The 26,661-nt window shown below is 37.2% G+C and overlaps 1 protein-coding gene across 1 annotated transcript in view; it reads left to right on the top strand.

Annotated features, from left to right (window-relative positions):
- Positions 1-22,967, top strand: part of SHOC1 (shortage in chiasmata 1) — a 58,229-nt gene extending 35,262 nt beyond the window's left edge. The window contains exons 17-29 of the mRNA XM_071731153.1: positions 173-360; positions 5,642-5,714; positions 7,129-7,198; positions 7,767-7,951; positions 8,466-8,571; positions 10,310-10,421; positions 11,387-11,508; positions 12,437-12,530; positions 13,467-13,598; positions 15,009-15,158; positions 19,386-19,557; positions 19,763-20,311; positions 22,687-22,967. Of these exons, the coding sequence (XP_071587254.1) occupies positions 173-360; positions 5,642-5,714; positions 7,129-7,198; positions 7,767-7,951; positions 8,466-8,571; positions 10,310-10,421; positions 11,387-11,508; positions 12,437-12,530; positions 13,467-13,598; positions 15,009-15,158; positions 19,386-19,557; positions 19,763-20,311; positions 22,687-22,787 (2,054 nt within the window). The 3' untranslated portion in view covers positions 22,788-22,967. The remainder of the gene's footprint in view (positions 1-172; positions 361-5,641; positions 5,715-7,128; positions 7,199-7,766; positions 7,952-8,465; positions 8,572-10,309; positions 10,422-11,386; positions 11,509-12,436; positions 12,531-13,466; positions 13,599-15,008; positions 15,159-19,385; positions 19,558-19,762; positions 20,312-22,686) is intronic.
- The last annotated feature ends 3,694 nt before the right edge of the window (positions 22,968-26,661 follow it).

Genomic DNA, 26,661 nt, shown 5'->3' with positions numbered 1-26,661 from the left:
TAGCAATAGTGTCCTTTCATATTGATGAGCCACTAATTTTTCTTTTCTTTTCTTTTTTTTTTTTTTTTTGTGCAAGATATCTTCACACAAATTTTAAATTTATGTGTAGATTAAACACAAACCTTGGCAATTATCTTTTGACCCTGCAATTACTTTGTTACTTTATTAACAGGTTATTTATCCAAGGCAAAGGATATCTATAAAAACATCTTAGAATCCTGTTTGAATAACATCTGGAGGCAGCTGAAGATTGTACAGTACAGCAGCCAGAAAAAGCATGAAACAAATCCCAAAATAACAGAACTTCAGAGTCAAATGTTAAATTGGATGCAAAGCAATGGAAAGGAACACAGTGTTAAGGTTAATAATGTAAGCAGTTTCTCCAAGCAAACAAAACTGCTCCAAACTATGTGAATATTTATAAAACCATCTTTCAACAAGAGTTGGTTTATGGAAGAAAGTTTTATAATTACCTTTCCAACTCATAGTCTCTGTTAAATAAGGATAACAGAGTTTAAGACCTCTATCATGAGCAGTTCAGGTTTCTGTTTGATCAAATCTCCCCTTGTTGAATGATTGAAATAACAGGCATACAAGTTCTAAAATTACTGCATGGTTGCCAGTTTGCTTGTACCAGGTGGCGTTGTTTTTCTGGTCTGTTTCTGGTGCAAAGAGAATCACAGCACAAATCAGGATTGTATACTTGGTACAGTGTGGCTCCAAGAATACACACAATGGAATATGAGTTTTGTTATTCACAGATGGCCTCTGCTTAACCCATTTATCAGGCCAATCTTCTGGCATTATAATTATATAAGATGCAAATATCCATGAAGAATAAGTGTGGTACGGAAGATAAGAGTTGTGGAGGTGATTCGAGTTACCTGAAGATACTGTTTTTTTCTGGATATGTGAATATTTTGGGAGACACCACACGGTGCAATATGCCAGTTGCCTTTGCAGAAAATTTGCTATTTATTTAAAGAATATTTACCACATCTTTCAAGTGTCCTGACTGTTTAGATTAGAATTTACGCTGTTGAACACACAGCAAAGTAACACGAGTAGCTGAAGCTTACTTTCATCTATTTCACTTGTTTCCATACTCCACTTTCTTTTTAGTTAAGAGTTGCACTAAGAGCTCTGAACATCCTTCGATTAAACTTTCCTAAAAAAAATATAATAGTTTATTGTGCACCCCCCATGAATTTAAAATGGAAATGAAGAAGCCAATACAAAATGGTGTTGATTGTCTTGGTGTCTGTCCTTCAATAGTCCTCTAAGATGATTTCAGCATAATTTTCTCCTTCTTAAGAGTAATGCATTTTGTTTTGTGGTGCTAGGATTAAGCTGTACTAAGAGACATATGACAGCTTTGTCATCTTTATGTCAGCTCAGTGACAATTCTGCTTTTCTTCTGAACTCCATTAGATAGGATTTTTTTAAAGATTTTTAACTATAACTCTCCTGAGTGTTGAGTTCCTTGCGTGACTTAAACTGAAGGTCATGCATGCATACTCATGTATTGTGAGAATATATATTGTTGTATTCATTATTATAAGATTGTTTTCTGTTCTCTGATGTTCAGAGATAGGTTTCAATGAGCCAGAATAGGCAGAAGGAATATTCTGGTTTTAATGTGAAGTGAAAGTTTTGTTGAATAAGCCATTTCCTGTCCCATTACATCACTGTCAGTTAATATGATGTGAAATATGACAATTCAGTATCCTTTTATTCGCTAAAATTATTATTGATGAAGGATTATATTGAGACATCTCCTTCATTAGCAAGAAGTTGCTAATGGAATGGAAGAAACAAACATCTTGGAAGCAAGATGGCATTGTGATGATGTAGGTATATGTGAAGTCATACATATTATTTTTTTTTTTATTTAAGCATCTGAATGTTCTGGTAGCAACTGCAAACACTGAGATAAATTTTCAGGCCCTTTATATATATTGAAAATTCATCCAGACCACATAGTATCACTCTATCTCAGGAGCTATGAAAAAAATACAGAAAGAAAATGGACATGGAGATAGAAAGCAGATTGGAGAGCAACATAAGAGGAAAGAATGAGCTGATGTTTTGGAGGGTTTTTCTGTGTTTTTAATTATAAATAATGAATTCATAGAATGATGATATTTATAAAAGCAGATGGCACTTATTTTCCATATGAATAAGAATTAATAAATAAGTGTTAAGTAGCACTAGCTCTCAGCCATAGTCACTACTTTTGTGTGCCTCCAAACAGAGAGTAAGCCTTGATATTGTCTCATTAAGCAGCCCCTATTAAGGAACTATAAAACAATTTGCATTATTTAATCTTGAATTCAGATGAGGTTCTAATCAATTACACCCATTAATTGTGGGTGTAATTTATTAACAATTTATTTTCTGTTTCATTATCCATTGTGCTCGTTGTTAGACAGAACAAAACTAAAATGTTGTCTAGCTCACAACATGTAATGAGCACACTGTTTTATGGCTTATGAGAAAGGAGGTCTGCTTCTTAAAATGTGGTTGTCCAAAACTGGTTTAAACGAACCAGTGTGTTTCCAGGTAGCTGCTCTGTGCAGTGATGTAAGGAAATAGAAATTTGCCTTGATCTTGTCAGTCTGACTTATATCCAGAAGTTCTTTTCAGACAAGATGTAACATACTTAATATTTACATATATAATTATCTTGCATCTATATATCTTAAGAGTTAGACAGTGTTATGTGCCCTGTATCTACACAATAGCATAAAGGTTCAGAGATCATTCTATTTGAAAGTAAGGTGTAAATCCTTTCTGTGTGTACATGTTCTTCTTTACATACTCAGGCAGCTGATGTAGTGCAAGTTCAGTTTCTATTGGTTGAAGCAGTGGTTAGTATAAACACCTTCTCTGGTAGCCATATTTTGAGACTGTATCAGTTTTGTAGATTCTAAATCTTTTCAACATTTTCATCTTAAGCAGTATTTGACGAGTCTCAGAGATCAGATTCTCTGGCAGGAACACTTCAGTGTAGTCCATTTATGGTCAGAAAAATCTTTCTGGTTACTTCAGCAGTACATTTAATACCTCCCTCTGGTTCCTCACAGTCTTGCAGGCTGAGTTCTAGATCTCTTTAAGTTTTGTCTCCCCAGTGATAATGCCTCTAATGTTATAATCTGTGTAGTACAACTGTAAGAAGGTGGCATAGTGTCTTTAGACGGTATCTTAAAATAGCTTTTTTTATTTTTATTCCAATTTTCACATTTAAGATTTTTTCTAGTATGGCTTTGTTTATAAAACTGAATTCTGATACTGATGTCTTCTATGATATTGTTTCTTCAACTCTTGTAATGAACACATACTCCCAGTTTCAAATCATTGGTGATAGGTGAAAAAACACCAGAGAAACTTTGACCCCAGCTATGGAGAAAGCAGACTTCAGGCTGCTGAAGGAGCTATTTAGTAAGATCCCCTGGGAAGGTGTTGGGGTCCAGGAGTGCTGTTCACTGCCCTCTCTTAAAAGCAGAGGAGCAGGCAATTCCAAAGTGTTAGAAGCCAAGCAAAAGGGCAGAAGTCCAGCTTGGCTGAGCAGTGATCTTCCTGTAGAACAAATGGAAATCTTCCAGGCAGAAACAGACACTGGAATAAAGGACAGGAAATGCAGGACTGCAGAAGTGCTGTTTACCACTGTCGGGAGAAAATTCATATGCCAAAGCTCAATTACAGTTCAAGCTGGCCAGCAAGATGAAAGGATAACAAAAAGGGCTTTTAAAAATGTTAAAAGCAAAAGAAGAATTAAAGATCACATTGGTCTCTTGCTCAATGAGCAAATAGGGATATAAAAAAACAGAGATATTTAACACCCTCTTCACCTTGTCTTCAACAGTGTCTACAACACCCCAGCCCCTGGAGCTGGAAGTCTGGAGGGATGATAAACTCCCAGTCAACTCTCAACTTGTTTAACACTTGCTGCTCTATCTGTTCCCCATAAATTTATGGGGTCCAATGGGATTCATTCCAGGGTACTGAAAGAGCTGTCCAGTGTAATTGCGGAACCTCTCCATTATATTCCAACTGTCTTGGGGGTCTGGGGAAATCCTGGCCATCTGAAAGCTGGCAAATATTCCAATTTTCAAGATGGGTGAGAAGGAAGACCTGGTAACTACAGATCTGTCAGGCTCATTTTTGTGCCTGATAAAGTGATGGAGAAGGTTATTCTGGGAATTGCTGAAAAATACGTAAGAGACAACGCAGTGATTGGTCATGCTCAGTTTCATGAGAGGAATGTCCTGCTTAAAAAATTGAATTTCCTTTTATGACAAGGTCACCCATTTAGCTGACCAAGCAAAGCTGGTGGGTGTGGTGGTTTTTTGGTTTTATCAAAACTCTTGGTACTGTCTGGATCAATAATAATTCTGTATAAACTGTCTAGCACACACACCTACACAAATCCACAATGCATTAAGCAAGTGGGTGCTGGGTCAGGTTCAAAAATTTATAGTAAATGGGCGTACCTCAAACTGGCTGTCAGTCCCCAGTGTCTCAATTTTAAAGCCACTGCTCTTTAATGGTTTTGTAAATTACCAGGATGCAGGAGTCAAATGCACAGTAAGAGAGTTTGATGATTATCCTCCTGATAATAAATTAGCAGGAGCTGTAGGTCCCCTCAAGGTTAGAGAGTGCTTACAGATAGGTCTGGATAGGCTACAGAGCTGGGCAGTCACCAACCATATGAAATTTTACAAGAGCAACTGCTGGATTTTGTACCTGGCATGGAGTAGATCTGGTTAGACAAATGAACTGGGGGACAAGAGTCTCGAGAGCAACCCCACAGAGAAAGATCTGGAGATCTGGGTTGATGGCAAATTGAATATGAGCCAGCAGTGTGCATTGGCAACCAAAACAACTAACCCTGTCCTGGTGCACATCAGGCACAGCACAGTGAGCCAGCTGAGGGAGGTGATTGTCCCTGCCTATACTGCACTGGTGCAGCCCCACCTCAAGTACTGTTGTACAGTTGTTGGGCACACACACACACAAAAAAAAAAAAAAAAAAAAAAAAAAAACCAAACAAAAAAAAAACCACATTGAACTATCTCAGAGTGCATCCAGAGGAAAGCAACCAAGACAGTGAAAGGCCTCGAGGAGAAGACTTATGTGGCATGGCTGAGATCACTTGGTTTTTTTCAGCTTGGAGAAGAAAAGCTGATAGGTGCCCTCATCACAGTCTACAACTTCCTTAAGATTAATTTCCCGAGTAAATGGAATGAAGCAACATCAGGGGAAATTCAGCTCGGATGTTAAGAAAAGGTTCACTGAGAGGGTGGTCAGTCACTGGAACAGGCTGCTCAGGTAAGTGGTTGTGGCACCAAGCCTGCCAGAGGTCAAGGAGCATTTGGGTTATGCTCTTAGTCATATGGCTTAGTTTTAGATATTCCAGTGAAGCGTAGGGAGTTGGACTCGATGATCCTTATGGGTCCCTTTCAGCTTGAGATATTCTATGATTCTGTGATTGTCATTCTTGAAAACTCCAAGGTTTTCGTTTTTGCCACCTATTTAGTCCATCTCCTACCTCCTGTGCAAAGGAGAAAGAAAGATGTATGCAGATGAAGAAATATTTTTTTTTACAGAACTAGAGTTTCTTGTACTTTTCTTCTTGCAGATACTAATCATAACAAGAATGGACTCTGAGAGAGAAAAAGGAGCTCTCATTCACAGCTTATCTAAAGTAGATGGTAAATAATTATTTTTATGTGTATTTTTGAAAGAAGAAGTTACTGTGATTCTGATCTTTGCTGCTTTCCTATTTCTATACTTTTTGCAGGTGTTTGTCCCTTTTATCCTCACCAGGAACCTTTCAATACACTTTTCTCCCTGTTTTCTATTTTCTAACTCTTTCCTCAACCTTTTTTATATCTTCTAATTTTATTTTCTGCCAACTAAGAATTCTAGTATGGTGGTCTTTGTTGCAAGAGAATGGTGTTTTATCAGCCAAGTCTGAGATTTATTTAACAGAAAACAAATGAGGTGTGGGCTGCCCTTTGCCTAATTATAATTCCATCTGGGTTTTTGGCCAGATTGTCTCTGTTTTTAGCTGATCAGTGGTCACAAGTTTTCTTCCTTGCAACCTTGGTTACAGTTAGAATCTGAAAGTCATAACTAAGCTCCCTGGCTTAAAATCTTAGCTGAGTAGTTAGGTACAGATAATTATTTCCCTTGGCCATCTGTTGATGGCTTTTCTCATCTGCTAAATATGTAAGCTGTCAGCTGTAGCAATAAGCTCAACGAAAATAAGTACTCTTTCCAGTGTCTCAGCCCCCAAGCAACATTTTAATCAATTCATCATTCTACCTGTGAGTAGGCTTTGTACAAGTTTGTTCTACATCAGAGATTCAGCTGGTAAAACAAATATTTCTTAAGAACACAGCTATTCGACCCTGCACTTATGTTTAGAGCAAGCCACTGATTCCTTCTATACTGCTTTTTTAAACTTTTTTGTGGCTCATTCTTGCTTGAATTTTATCAACAGTGTCAGGTATTGCATTGTTCTTTTGCCTTTAACAGTAAAGTAAATTTCCTGCTCTCTTAAAAGGAGGAACCCTGTCTTTTAGAATGTTTTCAAAGGGAGGAGGCATGTTCACAATGCTTTTACTAATAACAATAGTTAATGTTAAGTATTTTATTTGTTTTAAGATCTTAAGACTTGGCTGCAAGCACAGGTCAATCCAGCTAACTAAACTTTTGAAGAAAGGCATTGTCTTATACAAATACCCCTTTTTACCTACACCAGTCATACTTGCAAAACTTGAAGTGTACAGAAAACATAAAGGAGTTTACATTTGCTACAAAGTGGCAGAGATTATTCCCTTTGCACTAATTTTAAAATTTTTCATTTTAAGGTAATAAGGTTGTTAGTTTCAGAGACATGAAACTTGTTTACCTTACTTTGTACTTTAATTAAAAAATGGAAGTTTTAAAATCATTATACCCACCAATGTAATAAAACCTGAAATCTCATATGACTCCATTAAGACAATGATAAAATTTTAATACTCTGTAGTGTTTCATATTTGCTGCTTACTGCTGTGTACCGATTCATACCTGCAGAGGCTCATTTTTTAAATTAAGACTTTAGTTCTTTTTGTACAGGTTTGAAAGCTGTGGATTTGAATTCAGATAAAAAAGGAACCTTTTTAGGCTGTAAAGATATAATCAGCAAGTAAGTTAAATTCTTCAGTTTTGAGAATGAAGTTTTTACTCAGGTTTTTTACCTGGTTTTTACTCAAGTTTTTACTTTGTTCATTTCCATGGAACTTTCCAGTCTGGAGTAAAAAATTTCAGAATAGGGATCTACGTGTTCATTCTAGGAGGGGAGAATTTTGTCCACACTCTAGTAAAATGCTTATCTGTGAGGCTTATAGAAACTTCTCAAATACGTGCAATTATGTTTTTAATTTGGGGTGGTTGCATGTTTTAGGAAAATTTGCTTAGAAAACAAGTAGAGTTTTCATGTTTCAGAAGCAGAGGGGGGAGAGCATAGTGGGGAGGGAGAATAATGACAGATTGTGTTCTATCAGGAACATATGAATAGTCCAAGGTAGGTAATTGGAGAATGGGAAGTACAGCTTTTAATTATTAAATTGGTCAGTTAAAAATTCAGAAAGGGTAAATTATTTTTTTGTAAACAGACTTTAAGCAGTGGTAATTCTTCAAAGCAAAAATATTTTTTATTCTGAGGGCAATTCTACCTGAATTTTTAAAATATTTTGGTTTTTTTTTTCTTTAAGTCTTAGTAGATATTCCTGTGTTATTGTACATAATCAGCAAATTGGAGCTGACTTCCCATGGACACACTTCTCATTAGTAATGGAATATGATTATTCTGAAAACTCTTGCTGGAATAATTTGTGCAAAAAGCTGAATGTTACTTACATGACTTTTAAAACTACCCTCCCTGAAACAATACAAATGGGTAAGTGCTCTCCAGAATTGTGTTAAACAATTGGGCTGGGATATGAAAGGAAAACATTTTCTGTTCCCTAATAAAATGTCATGCTCATGTAACTGTGGAAAAGAATGAATAACAAATTCTGAGAGCTGAAGTTAAGCAAAGACAGCTGTTTTATCTGTACAGCAAGTTTTCCTTCGGGTATGAGCTTAGTGTTTTCTGGGATGTAGTAGTAAATGAGAGATGATAAAGACTTGTGCCAGGGTCACCAGTCATTTACAGATACTACAGTATGTATCCACCCTTCCTCGGCCTAAGGGGATGTTTCTGTAGATCTCAAGGAATATAAATCAAAGTTTAATTTAAAAGAGTTTCAGAAGAGTTCAATTTTGAAAAAAAAAAAAGCCAAAGAACATGTAATGGAAGCATTTTAATGAGTATGATTAAAAGTCACGATTAAAACTTATATCTCTTTAAATACCTAAATGTATCCTTATTGCTTATGGAACTGTTATCTTACATGCACAAAATGTTTCAGGGAGTCAGTATGGTTCATTTCTTCTGGAAGTACAAATTCCATATGTATTTCTGACAACTGAAGGACTTCTTAATATGCAAAATATTCTTCAGCTTTTGGAATCCAAGTGAGTGAAAATAACCCATTTAATCTTATTGACTGTTTATTTTCATCTATTTTGTCCTACTCTATCACGCAGTAGCCATCTGGCTGGTTATCAGCTCGACTACTACAATTACACCATTAACATTTTAAAAGGCAAGACAATAATTTTTTCTCCTGAAGTTGATGGATTAATTCTGTAGTTTCACATGTACATAACCTGGACTGCAACTGCCAATTTGTTTATTTTAATGATGAGCTGGCACTTTTAATAAAAACAACTTTTGAAATTCCCTACTTCTCCTTGAAAATCCTAATGTTATACAAAATAATTTTTATTTTTATTTTTAGAATTCAGTTATTCATAAAAATTTATTGGGAATTTTTGTATTTGAAGTACCAGAGCTATGCTTAAAAACAGGAAAAAAAAGCAACAGTAAAACAGTTTCGTTTTTTTGTTGCATCACAACTTTCTGTGAAAGGCTAAGTTAAAAACAAAATCTACTTTATTTGTAAATTTCATACCTAATATTTACTTAGAATACTTTTTAACATCCACAAAAATTCAGATGCTTTTAAATGATTGCACGTGTGCAAAATTTTCTTTGAAATAATTTTCATGCAATTTGTTTTCACAGTAATGTATGATAAAAGTACCTTTTATCAGAAAAATAATAGAGAAAAGAGACAAATCAGCAGCTCTCTTAAACACAGTATCAGATATAGAGATTGCTGACTTCTCTGTGTTGCTCTAAAGACATGCCAGTTTTGATCCTTGCTGTATCAAGTCAGCTGAGAAGCTACTTCTGAGCTATGCCAATTTGAAGTTCAACAGGAGAGAAAAAACTTACATATTTGACTTTTGAAATTTGATGGTTAAAGTTGACAGGCAGTTTTAAACTCTGACCTTTTAAAATCCTCTCTGTGGCCTGGCTGTAAGCTAAATATTCAGGAACGTTCTTTGGTACTTTCTCACTGGCTACTTTTAGCACTGATGAAGTAATTAAATAGGTGGGCAAAGAACTACATAGTTTCAGAAAAGCTTATAGTTCACTTTTTTGTCAATGTCTGCTTACACTGTCCATACAAGTTTCTAGAGGACTTACTGGGGCAGATTCAGGTCAAGACCTCTTGTGTTTTCTACAGATGAGGCCAAGTAGTCTGACAATTGTCTTTTCTCAGCTCCCCTCATTAGTCAGACAAGACCCCCCCAGAAATCCTAAAACGTGCTGTGTTCATTCAGTGACTCTTTGCTAACACAGCTGGTAACAGGAGGCTTTCTTGAAGGCAGTTCTTATTCAGTAAGAAAAATTTAGGATCATAACAATGGTAGTCAAGGATTTTTAACTCAGTTTGCTTTCCCTGTGCTGCACAATGATGAAAGGAAGAAAAGAAATGCAGTATACAATAATAATAATAACTCAGAAGGGGTATCAGTGTACGTTCCTGGTTTATCTCTCCCAGTTTCTATACTGTGTCTTTGGATTTTTTATTTTTTTTTTTTTAAACCTCAAGGCTGTATATTAAGGTCATATTCAGTGCAGCTAGCAACATGATATAATTAATTCAGTAACATTTCGTTAATTCACTGCTCCATTGGTGTGTATTCAAGTGTGTCTTAAAGTGAATTTGAGCATTTGAGATCAAAGTAGAAAAGACTGATTTTAAAAATTGTGTTAAGAGATGTATGTTATTAATTTCCTTTAAGAAAACCTTATTATTTCACTTAATTGAGATTTGATAAAATAATTCTATTTCTTTAGGTACAGCATTACCTTTGTTGAAAGAAGCAGCAATTACTCCTTAAGTCTCTTTGGAAGTACAGATCGATATGTTGTGTTGACAATAGATGAATGTACTGCTATCTTTTTGCAGGTACAAAATAAACCTAACATATCCAAATTCTGTTATTCATTGGGTCACTTTTAGGCCATATCTGTAGCCTTCTGACATATCTTTTCTTCCTTGTGTTTAATTCATGCATTGCCTCATGACACAAATTATTTCCAAATTCATGAACTCCACAGTTCTATCAGTGCCAGTCTGACTAGTTTCAAATGTTCTGCCTGCACCTACTTTCCTTCATGAAAATGTAACATTTGACCTAATACTGGATTGCATTAAGTATAGTTAAAGGATACATACTTGGAAATAGAATTGTGTGAGGAAATATTGTACTAACCAACTAAGTGCATCTGAGACCACACTCTCTTACTGGGGTGTGTGTTAATTCATCCCATTTCAGACAGTTACTTGAATTAGTCTAGAGGATAATTTGTTATCTTTTCAATAAAACAGGAGTTTAGACAATAGCATAGTACTTAATTCTGGCATTCACTGAGACAGATGACTTTGCAGGTAGAACTGCTACTGAAAGATAGACAAAGAATGAATTTGTCAATTTGTAATGCAAGCACAACACAGGTAGACATTTCCAGATTACTACAAATGCCACTTCAGTTAGCAATGTACTTTTTGTATGCAGTATAGGTATAATGTGATTTGTATAGATTAAGTAAGTACCATGAGGCTTGTTACATATCTTGCATTATTAAAGTTCTTAGAAATCTTAGTAGTATAAAAAGTTAGTAGCAATGTTCCTTTTTTACAGAAGGGAAAAAGCATCATGAAATAGAATCAGCTTTATAAAGGTCAAACAAAACAAAAGTTGGGAATACAACCTAGTTTTCCTGACTCCTGGATGTGTCTTTAATACCTATATTATTTAGTTTTATTGATGTTTGATCTAACTTCTTCATAATACAGTGATGCACATTAAAAGCTTGTGATAGCCCTAGCAATATATTTACTTTTTACTTTTCATATTAATTTTATGGTAGAGTATGGAAGAATTAAATTATGAGAAATCCTGTGACAATGTAATATCAAAGCTGATGGCATTATCACTCCAATATACATGCTGTTGGATTATTTTTTATTCCAGAGAAAGACTGGATTTAGAGTAAGTTTTAAAATTCTTTCATTATCTGGGTATTTTTAAAACAAGCCTGACACTAAAGAAAGGTGCATATTAGAAGAAGCTAACAATCTCACTTAAATTTGTCTGCAGGAGCACATTTCTCACAGAACCATATAAATGTCTTAAACTCGTATTTCTAGTGTGGGTTTGGGCTTCTCACTTAGTTACAGTGTCATCATGCTCCTGCTAAAAATCTCACTGGAGTGATAGAAGTAACAGTAATCACTGGGCACCTTGAACAAAGTTAGCAAAGACAGTTTTATGTGTTAGGCTCTTTCTAGTCTCACACAAGGGATACAGAAATGGTTCTTATAAAGTAACAGGATTTGAGGCAGGTACTGCTAATGTGAGGTGTATTACAAATCAATAGGTCCAGCAATTTCAAAGGAGTAAGGAAGCTTCTGGAATTATTCTTTATAATTATTTGAAGTAAATTGACCCCTAGAATGCTTACAAATTATTGTGTTAGCATGGTTGTACCTCATTTGCTATAGGAAGACAATCTTCAAGTGCTCTTCCCTTCCATCAGGATTCTCCTTTTGCTATGGAAGCACAGCTTTTGTTGATGCTAGTTCAAAAACATTCCTATTTTACCTATGCTGAGGTTATTTTTTTTTTTAATATGAGCAAGTGTTAAGTTTTCCAAGCATCACATTTCCTCTCTTTACACTTTTTTCTCCAGGACTCTGATTCAGTCCTTCAGGCCTGGCTTGTTTTGCTGTGGGCTGACTCCACACTCTTCCTCATGGTGCATCTTTGCAGCACTTATCACTGTGTCCTGATTCTCCTTTCAAGATACTAGTGCTCCTGAATTCCAGGAAACTAAACAGGCATTTACAAGCAAATGGAATTATTAGAATTATTACATATACATATGAAATATGAATGGTCCAATGAAACTGTTTTATAGGTACAGTCTCAGGGGAGATACTCTGGTTAACCTTGCCTTAATTTATGCCACCCTAATTGAACTTACACAGAAGTCAGAAGACTTTGAAGTGAAGGTAATTTAATTTTTTTTTCTGTTTTAATCATAACTGTATGATATTTTGAAACTGCAAAATCAAGTATGCATTTTGTATCACAAGTATGAAGCAGCTTGAAATTACTAAAATGAGATAGGAGCTTAATTCGGTGATTTGGAAATCAGTGAGGACACTGTCTTGACTCCACTACAAGTTGAATCAGATTCAAATATCTGAAGTGTTTTTATGAGTAGGAGCCAAGAAATTAGATTGTACCTTTAATTTCAAAATTTCATAAATTATTTGAATGCTTATTAATCGTGATTTGGCTTAATTTGAAGTTTCAGATTAATATGATGTTACTAATGTAGTAGAAGGAAAGAAAGCATATTTTCCTTATCAGTCATCTAGTTTGTTGTGTTTTTTTAATATGGCAAGAGAAATTAACTTTTTTTTTTTTTTAATTATAAATCAGATAACAGAGTACCTAGCATAATCAACATCAGAAAATGGAGCAAAAGTTTCATTCAGCCTACCAAGCTGAGTTCTGTAACTTACTTATTTTTTATGACATCACATTTTAGGCATTTTTTTACTTATTTGTACAGTGTAGTTCATGTGGAAATTACTTCCAACTTCAAAGTGTTACACATCTTCTAAAACTGTATTAGACATCTCAGAATTACTTATTTTTTTAGGAACTCGTATTATACCCATAAGCTTGATCACATATGAAAGACCTATAGGATAAACTAATTTCACTTACATAGGATTTGCATAAGTAAGGAGTGTAATTCATGGCCAGCTGAGAGGTTGGAATTCCTTCACATTATAACCATGGATCAGGTTTAATTACTCCACTTTACCAGCTGTTGTGTTCAGGGTCACCTTTAAACTTTCCCATTTAACTACTGTAGCAAATTAAGACACTCCTTTAGTATAAGTTTAACAAAAAATATTATGTATCACTTTTAGGTAGTTCTTATGCCAGGAATTGAAGAGACAGCCTTGGTAATTCGTCAGATTGCTGACAACATTTTGATAGCATCTCACTGCAGTCCTCATGAGTGGTTGGACAAATCCTGGCTTTCTGTCTTGCCATCTGAGGTTTGCTTATCTTTCCATTAAATTACACTATTTTCTGCCTGTTTCTCAGACCCATAAATTTCTAGGCTTTTTTTGTTGTTCTCTTAAAACATATTATTTAAAAGAAGCATTGTTTTGTACACATATGTATATTGCACACTTCATATATATGCATATTTATATAAATATATATACACATATACACAATGTATATATATATACACATATGCATATTTTATATATATATATTAAAATTCTATATATATATGTATATATGCTTTTTATATATATATATATATATATATATATGTATATATGCTTCCATCATCCTTGCCAGCATGATTAGCTGCAACTTGAAATTTCTTCATGCTTTCACAATTAATGAGTAGAGAAGTTCATCCTCCAGTGGCCACTGTGTACAGTTCTGCAGTTAGTTCCAGGCACTAAGTTTAAAAGACTCTCCCAGCTGCAAAGGATACACATACAGTGGCTCACTGTAGCAGGAAGCCAATTTCAGCAGTATTGATGAATCACTGAAGTCAGTGGTGTCACTTACAGACTTGCTGTAATGCAAGATAGCAGAAATTTGTTTAACTTCTCATGCCATAGTTATTTACTGGGTATTTACAATAAGTGGTGGAACAGGTCCCTCAACCACAATCAAATATATGATGTTCTTTAACTTGTATACACAGGTTTTCAAATTAAACATGGATTTGTTCAGTTTATGTGGAAACTTTGAGTTCTTGTAAAGCCATGATCTTTTCTGTCTTTTGCAAAATTCAGAAGCATTTTAAAGCAGGAATTGGTGTGGCCTTTCATGTCTGGGATATTTGAGCAAAGGTGGTACAATGTAGAGACTAAGGATGCTGATAAAAAAGGAGAGGAGTTGTTGATTGTATTTTGTTTCCGTTAAACTTTTAAAATCCTGGCATCTGTTGACAACAGAGCTTTATTAGAGTCAGGACTGGAAGGTGGCATTCATAAAATGCCCCCTCAGCTCTCATTTGCTGCCCTCTGTGTGACACTGAGCCTACCTCTCCCAACTCCTGCTTTTGCCACTTGTCTCTTTGCTGTTATCAAATGTAACTTTTTAAAGCAAAACCAGCTTTTTCGGTTTATCTTGATTCAGGTAATTCTCTTCAAAATGGAGAATAAACCATAAAGCTGGTGATGCATTTTCAATGCAAGTTTACATGGATCACTGGTTTCATCCTCTAGAAAAGAACCATCTTTAGACTGTGCTTGCTTTTTATCAAATTATACAGAATTTACTGTTTTGTAAAAAAAAAATGCAGTGATTGAAAGCTCTATTTCTATGATGAACTGTATGACCTGTTCATGGGGAATAGGTAAAATTCTGTAGAAACAGGAAAAAAAAAAAAAAAAGTTTGTCAGATACTAATCTAACCAAATAACTTCCATTTCCAGAAAGAGAAATGCTTGCTTACTTTTCCATGTATCAACCCTCTGGTTGCTCAGTGGATGTTAAAGAAGGAATCTTCACTGAACAAGTTGTTCCTTGCAAGCTTTGATCAACTTCAGGAACTTCTCCCAGAGGTTCCAAAAAAAGTTTTAAAGGTTGGCCAAAACTGAATCATGTCTTAGATCAATATTTTTGCATTGTTGTAGTACAGTTGTGGGTTTTTTTGATGCAAAGTTACTTGCTGCTATGAGATAAAAATTAATTATATGCTTTATCATCTCATTCATATCTAAAATGTTGAGCCACCTAATTCACAACAGATTTTTTGTGAAGTCATCATTATGTGACTTCCTTACTGCCTTCCTGCCTGCTTTCCCTCCCTACCTCCTTTTCCCCCCTCTTCTTCCCTTCCCTGCTCATTTTAATTCTTGTATGATGTATGATATTCATATGATGCTACATGCCAATCCATTGCAGACACTACTTCCTTCCTGTATCAATTACAAATTTTTGATCCTCCTTTATATATACAGGCTTTCCCTCAAGTATGATTTGTCCATCTGGAACAAGGGCATTCTCTGTACATATTTCTACCTTTGCTGCCCATATTGCCTCTCGATCCACCAGTCAGTTCCCCATTTCTTCTTTGGAGATTACCTTCTGATGTGCCTTAATATGAGTTATTGGTTCAACTCCACCCCTCAAGTAAGGGCTATTATTTCTGCCTTTTGTGCCAAGGTATCTGGGGTAGCAGGCTGGATTCTGTTACCTCAGTGGCATTTGTCACCACGTATCCAGATGCTCTTTTTCCATTCAGGATGAAGCTGCTTCCATCAGTGATCTAATTTTCCTCTTCTTCCATGGGCTTCTCCTTAAGGTTTAGTCAAGTCTAATAGGTTGCCTCTGTTGTCTGGAGACAATCGTGCTCAACAGGTTCTCCTGTATTTCCACTAAGGAAAGAAGATGGTTGACAAGATTAGTTATGACTATTGTCCTCTTGTTCAACCATTATAGTTTGATATTTAAGAAGCCTTTGAGGAGACGACCAGTGGCCACCTTTTGCTTACAGGACTGCAGCGACTGTGTGGGAAACGAACACAGTGATCTTCTGGCCCATTGTGAATTTTTGGGCCTCCTGGACATTAGATAGTACAGCAGCTGCAGCTCTCAAGCATCTGGACCAACCTTTAGCCATGGTATCCAGTTGTTTAGAAAAGTTTACAGACTGCCTGTCCGTATGGTGGGCCATACAGGTCCTGGGCCAGTATCCCTAGGGCTTTACCTTGTTTTTCATGTGAGAATAAGAAAAATGGTTCACTCACATCTGGTAGTCCAAGTGCAGGGGCCTCCATTAGAGCTTTCATCAGTTTCTCAAAGGCCCCTATTGCTGTTTTATTTCACTGAAGGAGTCTCTGGTCAGTGTTGGTTAGTGCATACAGTGGTTTAACCAGTATCCCATAGTTATAAATCCAAAGCCTACACCGTTCCATCATTCCAAGGAAGGTTAGTAGTCATTAAAATGTATAACTAGTTGAGCTCTCCTTGGGATATCAGAAGCCCATACTCTTTGATAAACTTGATCTATTATCTTTTGGTCCATTTTTCCTTCTGTGGGAGTGGTGGCCAATTATAAGCTCATTATTTGAATATAATCCTGATCCTTTACTTCGAGAGTTATTTCTCCTTTATTAAATCTTATTACTGCTCTCAATTGTTCCAGCAAGTCCCACCCCCAAAGGGGCTTTGGAGAGTTGGGCATATATAAAAATTCATTAAAATTTATAAAAATTTACAAAAATCCCTATTTGTTTTCCCAATTTGTATTTTAAGTGTTTATATAAATATGCCTTTTCAGCTTGAGGGGTGGTTCCCATTTACTCTGATATTATCATCACCTCTGTATCCCCTCTGTACCATCCCTGCTCCAACCACCACGCTCCCTCTCCCTGATCCCTTATGATGTCAGGCCCTGTTCGGGAGCATCCCTGGAGCCACCTTTGGATGAGCTCAGTCCCAATCTCGGGAATCCTGGCAGCTGAACGGTGGATGGGGTGCCGGCGGGGGCAGGGCGAGGAAGCCGCCCCCGTGCTGTTCGGCTCGTGTCCTTTGCACTAAGAAGCCATTTCGGAGCTTTTGTCTCTAATTTGCCGTTGGGTTTTCGGGCTGTGTGAAATGCCTCTGCACTCCCTTTTTTTAATCTCTGTTTTGCCCTGGGGACCCACGGCTTCTCCCTAGGGAAGCTCAGCACCTGGGCTGGCTTGGCCACTGCTGTAGGTTGTTCCCTCCACCTCGAGTGCCTGTCGCCTTGTCCCTGCTCCAGTCGGAAATTCATTTCCTCCAGTGCCCGCTCACTCCCAGCCGATTTTGCAGAGCTGGGGAAGGTCCCTGAGGATGGCGGGCAGGAGGTGACAGGCGGTGGCGATGTCGATGGTGACAGCCACGGCACTGAGGTCCCTGCGGGCCATCTGCAGGCACAGTCCCGCTGCCGCTGCCACCGCCTCCGCCAGGGCCTGGCCCAGGGCCCCCCTTTTTACTCCCCTTGCAGTGGGGAGGGGGAGCTGAGGATACCCACAGCTGCCCATGATCAGTTGTAAGCTGCCTCTGGCCCTTTGGCTCTTCAGCAGCCCTGATTGTCACAGGAAAAGTCCACACTAGTGATGGTACTTTTTCCTTTAAATCTGCTAGCACTCCATCAGGCAGATAGTATTGATACAGGGAGGGTAGAGGCACTGATATCTTTAACCAACAGGAATTTTTACTGTGGGGCAGACCACTATGCTGCCCTTTATTTTGCAGTTACCTAACGTTAGCACACCATTGTCGTTAGGATGAGAGAATTTGGGATGCTAATGAGTTTCTTTGCTCTGAGAGCCTTAGTAAAACTTAACTTGGAGAGATGCCTCCAGACATCTAAAATACTTTTCTTATTTACAGTTTTCAAGCAGTGCATGCTAGAAGAAAAACAACAGGTGATACTCCGCACCAAGTTTGCTTTTAAGTACCCCCAATAGAGTCAGCTCCACTTTTCTAGGATGAGCCCCCAAGATACATCACAGTCCTAGTGACAAAATGACTGATGTAAACATTTTGAAAACATGAAATTGTCTCTCGAATTCAGCATTTTTTTACTCTTAAAAATATGTCAAACCTATTCTCAATTAACAGATTATTACCACAAACTTAGCTAGCTCCTGTTTGTATCATGCCTGGCAGGCGCCTAAAGATAAGAATGCTAATCAGAAGGCCTCCTGGTACGCTGTCAAGACAAAGATAATAAATTTAGCAAGATAACAAGCACTGAAGATTTCCAATTTAAAGAGAAGTTCTCGAGATGGAAAAGTCTCTGAAAAGACAGCCCTTTCTGCTGTATAAAACTCAAAGAGAAAAGGAGAAGGAGCTCTCTCTCTCTTTCTCTCCTTCTCTCTCTTTCTCTTCCTCTCTCTTTCTTTCTTCCCCCTCCCCCCCCATCTCTCCCCCCCCCGCTTTCTCTTGCCACTTCAGCCTCAGCTACATGAGAGCAGGAAAAAAGCAGAGAACAGCAGCCAAGTAGGAACAGGGGATCCAACGCACCCCTCCCATCTCCATCCAGAGACCAGAGCTAGTGGACAGTGATAAAACTTTATTGCTCTCTTTTTTTTTTTTTCTTTTCTTTTCTTTTATTAACAACTTTCTCCCCAGAGTGATTAATCCATGCAAAATCTCTCCTCCTGCAAACCTGCCCTTTCCTCCAGAGGTGGTGCCACTTTCTCCCTTCCCCAAAACAAATCCTGCACTTGCCTGATGTCTCTCAGTGGGGGTCCTGGGGATAAAGTAAAAATGAAACTCCATGTAAACTCTTCAGCTCTTCTTCTCTGGCCATGCACATTTCTTCAATCTTCAGCCAAGCCGACAACGTGTTCTGTTTCTTATCTCAAGGTGATTGCTATAGTTACCTGTTTAGCACTTATATTTCCCTTTTAAGGTGATGGCTACCTAAACAATTTTTTAGTTTCTATTAAAGAAGCATTCTGTGTTAGCTTCTCTCAGGTCAGTGTGACCCCTATACAATTACAAGCAGGAATTTTATATTAGCTCTTACATCACTAGAGCTCTGAACTAATGAAATAGAATAAAGTCTGTTAAGGTATTGATTTTCCTGTACATCAAGACACAGACTATTGCTTTCTCTTCTGTTGATTTAAGGCAGGTGGCACACTGACTCCTGTATCTTTCATATCTTTCATATATCAGTAAGTCTTTTCTTTCCAGTGAGCAAAAACTCATACATCTTAGACTCCTAGCAATTGGTTTAACTTTTTTTTGACAGTGTAGACATGTAAGATAAACACTCCAGTACTCAAGGATCTTTTTTTTTTTTTTTTTTTTTAATTTTTTTTTTTCAGCATTTTAGTGAAATGACATCTTCATACAGTGTAAAAGCTGCTGCTCCACTAGAAGCAGCAGTGAAAGCTGAATTATCCCTAGGAAACACGAATAACTTCAACACATTCTGTCCAGATTTTAAACTAAATCATCAGTCTTCAGACCTGCTCAGTAAGGCACAAAACAGTACAGGTAATATTTTTAATTACTAGGAAAACATGTCTACTTTGAAAGCAAACTAAATTCTGAGTGTATTAGAATCATAAAAAGGTCAGTTATTCTGAAGAAACAGACTGCAATCAAAATGCTCAGTGGCATCTTGGTTTTCTGTAAAATGTGGGCAATTAAGATTATTTTTCATCCTCCAAACAGAATCATTCAAATTTTTCTCTACCAGGACCACCTCATATGAAGTCTGAAGCCATAATTACTCCATTCAGTCATCATCAGGGTTTTCTTGACTCTGATCTTCCAAGCTATATGCAAAAGAAATCATGTTCTTCAGAAGTAATTACAAGGAAGACGCAGAATTTTTTTGCTGTACCGAAGGACCGTGAAGATTTTGCTCATCTTGATGTTACAAATTCTCTTAATGATCAAAGACATTCCTTCAAGACACAGTATAGTTCTGATCAGTCTTTAAAAAACTCTGAAAAAGAGGATTTCTTTTCAACTTTCAGTCACTGTGCAACTCAGGAGAGCTCTAAGAATTTTCTAGAAGAATTTGGAGATGCAACATTTAAGACACCAGAAGTTCTGATCGACCAGACCCTATGGAATGACCCTTCACCCACAGGACCATGTGGTTCATTTGTATCTGATGGTCTCCTCTCTAATTTCTTTGCTGACCCAGATGAGCTTCAAAGTCTGAATTTTCACCAAGTAGGTAGAGAATCTAAAAGAAAAAGAAAACAAGTCTTATGGACAAAAGAAAAATATAGAAAAGGTAGGCCCAAAACAAGGCTGAAATTCTGTTTGTATCTTAGCTAGAAACAGTAGTAGCTGTAAGATTAGATTCTGTGTTTTCTTCAAATAGTTGTTTAATATATCCAACCTAACATTTACATGTATCTTTTACTAAAAAATTTGCTTGTATATATATTTCTTCTGTGATAAAAGGTCCCTAAGCATTTATTTTCTGGTCTGAACATAAAGAATATTTTTTAAAAAGAGAAATGTATTAATGCCATTATTTTTGATAAAATATTGAAAAAGTGTAGTTCTCCAGTATTGTGAACTTCAGCCTTTTCTCTCTTCTACAGTGCCTGGAATGTGCATAATAACCACACAAGGATTATTTTTGAAGTTTTTGAGGAAGATTATTTTTGTAAATATAAGTTCAGACAAAAAGGGCTATGAAAAGACTAGAAAGTATTTTCTCTGAAGCACAAAAAGTAGAATCTGCAAATTCAGAGAGTAAAATTTAGATACTTCTAACAATTGTGTTTGCTGTTGGCAGTAATTGCCTAAGAATTTCACTATGACAACTTTCTAAATTTGGTTTATACAGTTCCCTTATTCTTGGAATGCTTTTTTTAGCTAATGTCTCCAAGGCTAAACTCTCCATCTTGAAATCATTCCAAACCATATTTCTTCAAATAGCTGGTATAGTGTGTACTTCAAAATTTTGTTTAGCCTGAAGATGTTTACAGTCCTTACAGAAAAAGTTTAGGCTTCTCTCTTTTTTTGCAGTTTTCTTACCCTTGGCTTATTTTTTCCAATACAGTTGTCTTGAGACCTTTTTTGATAAGCTATACTATGTATCCATACTCTGTGTATCCACAGAGTCTTAAAATAAAGAAAGCATCACTAGTATCTGTCAAACTAAGTCTTGCTGCATTGTGTGTTGAATTTTTTTTTAATTCTGCTGCTTCCTTATAGGTGAGGTTCCACATTATCTAAAAATGGAAGCTTAAGTTTCTTACCTAATGGGCTTAACTCATAGTGCAGATGATTTAATTCATATTTTCTCTGTTGCTGCCTATTGTTCAATCTCTTGTTCAAGGTCAATGCAGAATTAAATACTTTAGATACTAATTAGATCAGACTCATTCATAAAAACACAAGTAACTAATTTGTATAATTATGTTTCATGGGCTGTTTAAGGCTATTCTGGAAGTAAAGAGGGGAAAAGTTAATTAGATAGGATGAACTGCGTTTAATTTTCAACCTATGTAAATTAAAATGTTCACAAAGAAACTCTGAACAGATCTGATTAAAACTGAGACCTGGAGGATTGCTGAGTAGTTAAAAGTATTTCAGTAACCTGTAACTGGCACTGATCATATAAAATCCTAAATACAATTGTTTCCATAGAGATCAGGGCAGTTTCTTCTTGTACATTTTACAGCATTCTGAAAACATTTTGACCTCCGAATGATAAGCTTTCTGTAGTACTTTTGCCTAGTAGGGTATACCTGAATCTAAATGTAACCAAAAAAGGAAAAAAAAAAATTTTTTTAATCTATTGAAGAATAGGCTTGTTTTTTACTTTATTATTCACTAGCTAAAGGAAAAATAAGTATAGTAAGTAGTGCAAACTACTGCCAAAAAAAAAAAAAAATACAGTAAAGGTTTTCTGAAGTCCCAAATTTAAGAAATATGAAAGCCCAAGTTTAAGAAATGTGAACAGAGTCAAGTTACAAGGACATTCTGGGAACCCCCAGGGATTCCTTCAGGCTACAGATCAAACTTTTATTAAGCCACAAACAATTAATGCCAATATGCCAAGCCAGAATTCCCACTTGAACAATGAAATTCTTAGGTCAGTTTTACATTTTTCTGACAATACTCTTTGTAAAGGCTAAACAGAATTTTATTACACTAATTTGCTTTGAATAAGCAACTATTCAAATATTTTATTGTAAAAATACCTGAATCATAATAGTTTAAGTAGCTTTTTTAATCAACTTGGAAACACAAACATGTCTCTCATTAAAAAGAATTAACTTTTACACTTACCAAATATTACTAAGTTATGTTAACTATGTTAATTATGTTAATTTCTGTTAGTTATGTTAATTTCTATGTTAATGACATAGAAATCAACATTAAAATCTTTACTGAAATATTGTGACAGGTTGATGTATATATTTTATGTAAGGCCCTGTATTATTATTACAGGTCAGTATGCATAAAGCTGATCATTAGTAATAAATAGCAGATAATCTGTAAACATTTGATTTTATGGCAGTTGATACTTTTCATATAGAGCTTAGATTAAACCTAGAATCTGTTACTGCTTCTGAGAAACTGTAAAGTATGCATGTGTGTTGTGTTTTAATTTAGCATACATATATTTTCTTTACACTTCTTTTCCAGATTCAGGTCTTGCAGAAATATCAGAGTTCAAAAAAAGGAGACTGACATATGAAAGAGTCCCTGGAAGAAGAGATGGACAAACACGTCTTAAATTCTTTTGAATGAGATGAGGATGTGCATATTACACATACTTCTAAAAGTTCTTAAGGTCTTTGAAGGGGAATAGATTAAATTCTTTATTTTGTTCATTTTTAGAGAGAAATTAGAGTTTAGGAAGCCATACTAATTCAGGGTTCTTCTGTATGTTTTTAAAATTTTATTAAACAAACTGGTTTCCTGAACTTGATGAATTACTGCTTGTCTGTTTGTTCTCATGGATGATCTTAACTTTGTCATTGTTTATACAAAAAAATAAAATATTTATAAAGGAATAGACACTGAAGCTCATAGATTTCTCCATGTTTGCTCCCTCAACATGCAGCTTTCCAGACTTAAAGATGGACTAGATCTGTCAGAATCTCAGGGCTGCTCATGACATCTTAAAAGCTTTCTTGCACTTACAGCTGTGACTCTGTCTCCTGGGCTCAGTTCCACTTCTCTCCTTCTGAAAGCTCCTTTAGAAACCAGGTGATGAGACTCTCATCATAATCAAGCTGCAGAAACAACCTAATTTTTTTATGGACAGCATGTGAAAGATCTGTCGAAATTTGGGATTCTAACACATTTATTTGATTCAGAGAGCTAAACTAGGACCGTAGCTCTCTGAGTAATCTGACAGAGGCCATTTGGTGGCATCCACATTTTTTTTTAGCTACAGTGTAGGGTTATGAGTCCTCTGGGAGGCAGTGACAGATACTGTAGGCTACAGCTGGAAGGGCAAAGAGATTTTTTTTTTTTTTTTTTTTTTTTTTTTTTTTTTTTAATAAAGTCATCTCAAATACAAGCTACAGAGAAAGAGGATAGAAGAGTGCCTGAACGCTCACTTTCCCATCTAAAGATTTGGCAGCTGGACTGGAAATACATGTGGGATTAATGGCAGACAGTAACTCCTTTCTGCTGCAAATTCAGGATACGTGGTTCATTGCATAAGTGGTTTGTGCAGGCATGCAGTGTCTGTTCAGTGGCCTTCAGCTGAGATTATTCAGTTTTCAAACTCAAAAGTCTCTTTAAGTTTGATGGAATCAGAGAAAGGGGAAAACAAACAATCAAACAGAAAACAAACAAACAAAATCAAAACCAACCAACAAAAAAACTAACAACAAAGGAACCACCAAAACAAAGAAAAAAATCCCAACCAAGTTCATGGTTTATGCTTGGAGTAAAATACTTTCTTAATACTGAGCTTTCATTGAACACATATTCACTGTTCAGAAAAATAAAACCAGCACTTAGGGGAGGAGGCTTTGGTCTCTAAAATGAAGTGGTGATTTTTAGCTGAGAATTCCTAAAAGTTATGATGACAGCACTAATAGCAATTTTAGTTCACAGTAATATCCCTAAATCATTTGTACCTCAATTGTTTGCAAGACTGTAGGAAGCATCTTTCATATGTAACATAAAAAGAATTGCAAACAAGCCTCAGTTTCCCTATTTTGCCTAAAATAAGAGAAAGTCTTAACTAGAAATTCCAGACCATTTACTATTTCTGGCCCATTTTTGTGGTCACTTGACCAAACTGTTTTCCATCTCTTCAAATCACATGTTTGGCTCTGTTTTTTCAGAATTACCTCACAGATTTCCAGGCCCAGGAATCTATACTTTTAAGAGTACAAAGTCTCAGTCACAAGTGACCATAGTGAAAAAAATCACAGCTGCCACAGCCAAGCAACATATTTACATCTTTCTTTCCCACAGGCAAGGGCTGATGCCAAAACTTTCACCTAAACAGTCACAGAAGACTAGCTCAGACAATTTTTGCATCAGTTACAAAACCAAGGCATGTTGCCTACATTAAATAAAGAAAATTCAAGTGCTTTCTGCACTAAGTTCCCATTAGGTGGAACAAATGTCAGTGTGCAGTTAGTTACTGGCTGCACGGTGGAAAACAAAGGGTTTCCAATGACCAGCAGATTTTCCTGTATTTGTTTATTACTCTTAGTCTCCCACAGCTATGTACACATTGACAAATTTATCACCTGACATTCTTCCCCCCAAAACACTTCCCATCATTTTAACGAGGAAAGAAAATTATTATTATGTATAAAGATGCTCTCTTTTTTTCCCCCTCCTAAATCAACCCTAACTGAGAGTCAGGACACAACTAATTCTGAGACAAAAAGATGCAATATAAAAGCTATTCACTAGACTTCCATAGGTGAGCAGGGACACTCAGTTCTTGGATCAGATTTGTAAACTGTCCTGTGACATGGCTGGTGGCACCTGCACTGGGGGGGGATCCTGGCTGAGGGACTGACAGTGGGAAAAGCAACCTCGGGGTGCTGAGGCACTTAGCACACAGCTGTGTGCACTCAGTTTGCTCTGTTGTGGGCATCCTGCTGCCATGAGGTTGGCATAAACGACTCTGTGTAGTGTTTGGTGAGAGCTGGGACCTCAGCAAGCAGCCCTCTTGGATAGTGTTTGCTAAAGGAAAATAAGATGTTCCCTTCAGCAAAGTAATGCAAAGCCCTCTGCAGCTGGAGCTGAGGGGTTGTCCTGTGGGCTGTGCAGATAAGAGACTCCCTGCTCTGCTGCCTGCCCAGGCTCATCTGTCAGGTTCCTTGGTTACTTCAAAAAAGGGGACCTGCAAAAGCTGAGCTGTTGAGGTGGAGGCTGCTTCATTTGGCCAACACAAAATAACTGACTCCCCACAGGAACCCAAGGGACTTAACTCCAACCAACTCTGTTCCAGAGCTCATACTGACACCCAGCTTTTGTCACAGACCAGGCCTTGGGAGGGCAGAGGTGGCACTGCTGGCATCTTATCCCCCCTCCCTGCTTGTACCCAGCAGCTCAGCTGCACGCTGCCCTGAGAGCAAAGGGATGCTGCAAGCACAGCTCCTCTGAAGAGACTGGAATCAGCCTCCTGTGGGACTGCAGCATGGCCACCACACTCACAGGTACAGCAGGGTAGGGAGCCACCAATCCACCCCACAGCTGCTGCACGGCTCTGTGTAACCACTGCTGGTGCAAGGCAGGGATGCAGTCAGGACCTGCAGCATGCTCTCAGCTTTGCTCCCACATGTGTGGACCCTGGTGCTCCAGCTGAAAGAAACCACACGGAGCTGGGCAGGGCAGGGCAGCCAAGAGACCGCAGCAATTGACTGACTGTCAGCAGCTGGTCTGCCCTGCAGACTGTGATTTGGCAGCTCCTTATGCCAGCTCAGCAGCCACCCAGAGCTCCAAGTGAGGAGGCCGAGCAGGAAAGCAGAGGGGCCTGGGGACAGGTGAGGTTTTATTGCAGGAGGTAAAAGAAGTATATGAAGGGCTTACCTGGGAGCCAGATGCTGGCTGCTTGAAGGCATCCAGAGCACACTCTCAAACCTCTCCCCTCCACCCTGACTTGAGCATTTTGACTTCAGTCTCTGACTGCCTCTGTGCAAGAATAACCATGCTTCTTCCTCTGGGCTTCCACAGTGTGTGCATGTATACCACAAAAGCTGCCATACTCAAATAGCTTACAATGGAAGGAAGCCAGAGTGAAGAAAAGCTCTCAAGGAAGGGTGTTCTCTGTATTTAGAGGCACAATGAGTACTGGCAGTATTATGACTCTCGTTTCAGTGTCTTCCTGCAGGACGGCGATCATGAAAACCTCCTGACAAAGACTGAGCCCAGAGGACAATCATTGCCCCATAAAAAATTAAATACTCAGATTGCAAACTTCTTCCTTGTAGTTTCAAAGTGTACAAGGGAGCCTGGTAATGTTGCTACTTACTACTAACATGATAAAGAGCACAAATAGGACTTTTGTGCTAGTAAGAAACATTTTCTAAAAATTCAATATCAAGCTTCTCTTCTAAAAAGCCAAATAGCTTGAGGCTTCACCTCCCACTGCAAGATCAAAGCATCTGCTTTGTTACAATTTGTTACAAAGTACCT

This window comes from Heliangelus exortis, chromosome Z, assembly GCF_036169615.1.
Source record: "Heliangelus exortis chromosome Z, bHelExo1.hap1, whole genome shotgun sequence".
Classification (NCBI taxonomy): Eukaryota; Metazoa; Chordata; class Aves; order Apodiformes; family Trochilidae; genus Heliangelus; species Heliangelus exortis.
Note: the sequence above shows the minus strand (reverse complement) of the source record. Positions and strands in the feature narration are given on the sequence as shown.